This window comes from Thecamonas trahens, assembly GCF_000142905.1.
Source record: "Thecamonas trahens ATCC 50062 unplaced genomic scaffold supercont1.12, whole genome shotgun sequence".
NCBI lineage: Eukaryota > Apusomonadida > Apusomonadidae > Thecamonas > Thecamonas trahens.
Window position 1 is genome coordinate 43,861 of NW_013657668.1, and position 3,134 is coordinate 46,994.

Genomic DNA, 3,134 nt, shown 5'->3' on the forward strand with positions numbered 1-3,134 from the left:
CCCCCCCCCCCCCCCTTCTGCCCGTCATGCCCCTACTTGATCACGATCATGGTCACTGACGCCATCACCGCTCTCAGCCCCCCCCCTCCCCACCCACGCCGTGATGGACGAGTCACGCAAGAGGAAGCGAAGCCCGGGCGAGGACGGGCAAGGACCGGGGAGCAAGCGGGCGACGGGTATGGGAGGGACTAGCGAGTTGGGGAGCGGGACGGGTATGGGTATGGGCAAGAGCCTGGGGCTGGGCAAGGGCAAGGGGCTGGGTATGGGCAAGACGCTGGCAGGAATGGCAGGAATGGCAGGAGCAGCAGCAAGAGGAGGCAGTGGTGGTAGTGGTGGCAGAGGTGGTGGGCATGGCAGTACGGGCAAGCACGGAAGTTCGACAGAGTTTACGGCGGCTGACGATGCGGCGCTGGTGGAGGCGGCGCTGCAGGGCGTGGTGGCGCCTGCCGTGGCTGCAGTGGCGGTTCCGCTCTCGGCTCCGTTCACCCCGCATGACATTGCCGCGCGTTGGAAGTATTTGCTCAACTATGCCACGCCTGAGGGCGGGACAGGCAAGGGATCGCCGCTGGCAGAGCTGGCATCGGCGCGCAAGGCGCTACGCTCGGCTGATGTGGTGTGGTCGGCCGAGGAGGACAAGGTCCTGGCCGGGTACTCGGGCCCACGTACGGCCGAGGCACTGCAGGCGCTGCTGGGGAGCCACGCGGCGGTTTTCCACCCGACGCGGACGCCGAAGGACTTGCTGGAGCAGCTAATGGTGCTGGACCATGTGGCGGCGGTGACAGCGGCGGCGCCGCAGTCCGCGTCATCGTTCGCAGCGCTGGAAGAGGAGCTCTTTGCGGACGCCGACCGCACGCTGTGCAAGGTGATGAAGGACAAGCTTCGGTGGTCGGAGCGGGCGCACCTTGTTCCACTGCTGGAAGGCGCGCTGGCTGCGGGCGGCGGGGCCGAGGCCAGGGCCGGAAACGGGGTGCCGTCTGCGGCGGCGGCGCAGGCGCTGCTCGCAAACGAGGCGTCCTCATTTGAGCTTGCCACCGCGCTTCGCGACGCCGAGTGGGTCCGCAACACGGTGGCACACGCCGATCGCGTAATGGAGCTCGAGCCGCTTGTCGAGCTCCGGCGGCACATGCAGTGGTCGCCGTCGACGCTCGCCCTCCTCCGCGGCTCCAAGCTGTTCTTTGCCATGGCATACGCCGGCTTTACCTTTGGCCGCGGGTCGGGGCCTGCCGACGTTGATCTTGCGGTCGAGGGCGCGTGCCCCAAGGTGTCGCGGCTGCAGGGCGCCATCAAGCTCAAGGCTGACGGCTTCTTTTACCTGGTCAACCTCGGCTCGGCGCGAGTGGCGGTCAACGGGGCGCGGCTTCGAAAGCACGGCTCGATGCGGCTGCCACACAACGCATGCCTACAGATTGCTAACCTCACGTTTATCTTCGAGGTCAACCAGGTGGTCATGCCGCAGGTGCGCGCGGCGCTGGCGCCTGCGCTCGACGCCGCCAAGGCTGCGGCGAGCGCGGCGGCAGGCTTGCGGACGCGGACGTGAAGAACGCGACGCAAGGTGAAAGGTGAGCTCCCTCACAGTGTCGTCTGGCCAAAGGCTGAGAGCACCATCTGGACAGCAACCTTGGCGGTGGCGTTGCGCGTGTCGAGGACCGGGTTGACTTCGACGACGTCGAGCCCGCACATGCCGCCGTGGCGGGCGAGCATCTCCATGATGAGGTGGCCCTCACGGAAGGAGATGCCGCCGGGCACGGGCGTGCCCACGCCCGGGGCCACGGACGGGTCGAGCGAGTCTGCGTCAAACGAGACCGCAAACGAGTCAGCGACGCCCGGAGCGATGATGTTGAGCGCACGCTCCATGACGTTGGCCATACCGTGGCGGTCGATGGAGGACATGGTAAAGACATTGTGGTCCTCGATGAGCCCGAGTTTGGCCATATTGTCGCGCTCGGCCGGGTCGACGTCGCGGATGCCGACGCACGCCACCCGCGACGGGTCGAACATGCCGTCGGGCCCACCGACGGCCGCCGAAAGGCCCGGCACCTCGAGGCCGAGCAGTGCCGCGAGGGGCATGCCGTGCAGATTGCCCGACGGCGACGTCTCGGGCGTGTTCATGTCCATGTGCGCATCGATCCACAGCAGCCCGGCCTTGGCCTGCCCGGCCGCAACCCGTGCCCGCTGAGTCCCCGACATCGAGCCGGCTGCCAGCGAGTGGTCGCCGCCGAGAACCAGCGGCACCGAGCCGCGGGTGACAATGTCCTCGACCACCTCGGTGAGCGACGCGACCGCTGCCCCAATCGGCCGGTGGTTGCGGGCGTTGACAACCTTGTCGTCAAGCTCGCCGGCGTCGGCCATCTCCTCTCGCGTCGGCACGTGGATGTTGCCTGTGTCTGTCACAGAGCTCACGTCCTTGAGCTCCGCGAGCTTGGTGAACAAATCCGCCAGCCGCAACGCCGACGGCCCCATGTCGACGCCTCGCCGGCCTGCGCCCATATCGAGCGGCACGCCCACTACTTCGATCGAGATCTGCCTTGCTGCCGTCTACATAGGGGGTGAGTTGTGCTGATGACCTTGACCTAAGCGCGTCAGCCATGATCTTGACCAGCACCTCCGCCTCGGTCGATGATCACGACTCATGACCACGACATAACCATGACGCGCGACCCATGACGCGCGACCTGTGGCCCATGCATGACCACGACCACGACCACGACGTAACCATGACGGCACCACGGCAAGACCAGCCAGCACCGATCTGGTCCACCTCGACCACCACGAGACCAACCACAAGACCGACCACAACGTCCACCACCTTGGACACCAATCCGATCATGCCCCCCTCCCTCCCCCTCTCCTCCCCCCCTCCCCTCCCCCCTCCCCCGCCCCCCCCCCCTCCTCCACTGTGCCTGGCAGCCCGACACCAACTGCACGCAAAGACTATCCGAGACGGGACAACGTACAGGGACAGCCATGGCAAGGGTAGAGACACGGGAAACAGCGCGACAGCCAGCTGCAAGCATATTGGGTATGATACGGGTTGAGGAGTGGAGTGGAATGTGTGCTCCCCCCCCCCCTCCCCCTCCCTCCTCCCTCCCTCCTCCCTGCCGTCCCCTCACGACTCGGCCCATCGCCCACCACTT

General features: G+C 66.8%; 2 protein-coding genes across 2 annotated transcripts; one reads left to right on the plus strand and one right to left on the minus strand.

Annotated features, from left to right (window-relative positions):
* Positions 1–220: 220 nt before the first annotated feature.
* On the plus strand, positions 221–1,913 carry AMSG_03186 (uncharacterized protein; the record flags this gene model as incomplete). Its single annotated transcript, XM_013904583.1, has 2 exons — positions 221–260; positions 342–1,913. The coding sequence occupies 2 exons, from the start codon at positions 221–223 to the stop codon at positions 1,535–1,537; spliced, it is 1,236 nt and encodes a 411-aa protein (XP_013760037.1). The 3' UTR covers positions 1,538–1,913.
* Positions 1,570–2,487, minus strand: AMSG_03187 (arginase; the record flags this gene model as incomplete). Its single annotated transcript, XM_013904584.1, has 1 exon — positions 1,570–2,487. One exon carries the CDS (start codon positions 2,485–2,487, stop codon positions 1,570–1,572), a length of 918 nt encoding a protein of 305 aa, XP_013760038.1.
* Positions 2,488–3,134: the final 647 nt, after the last annotated feature.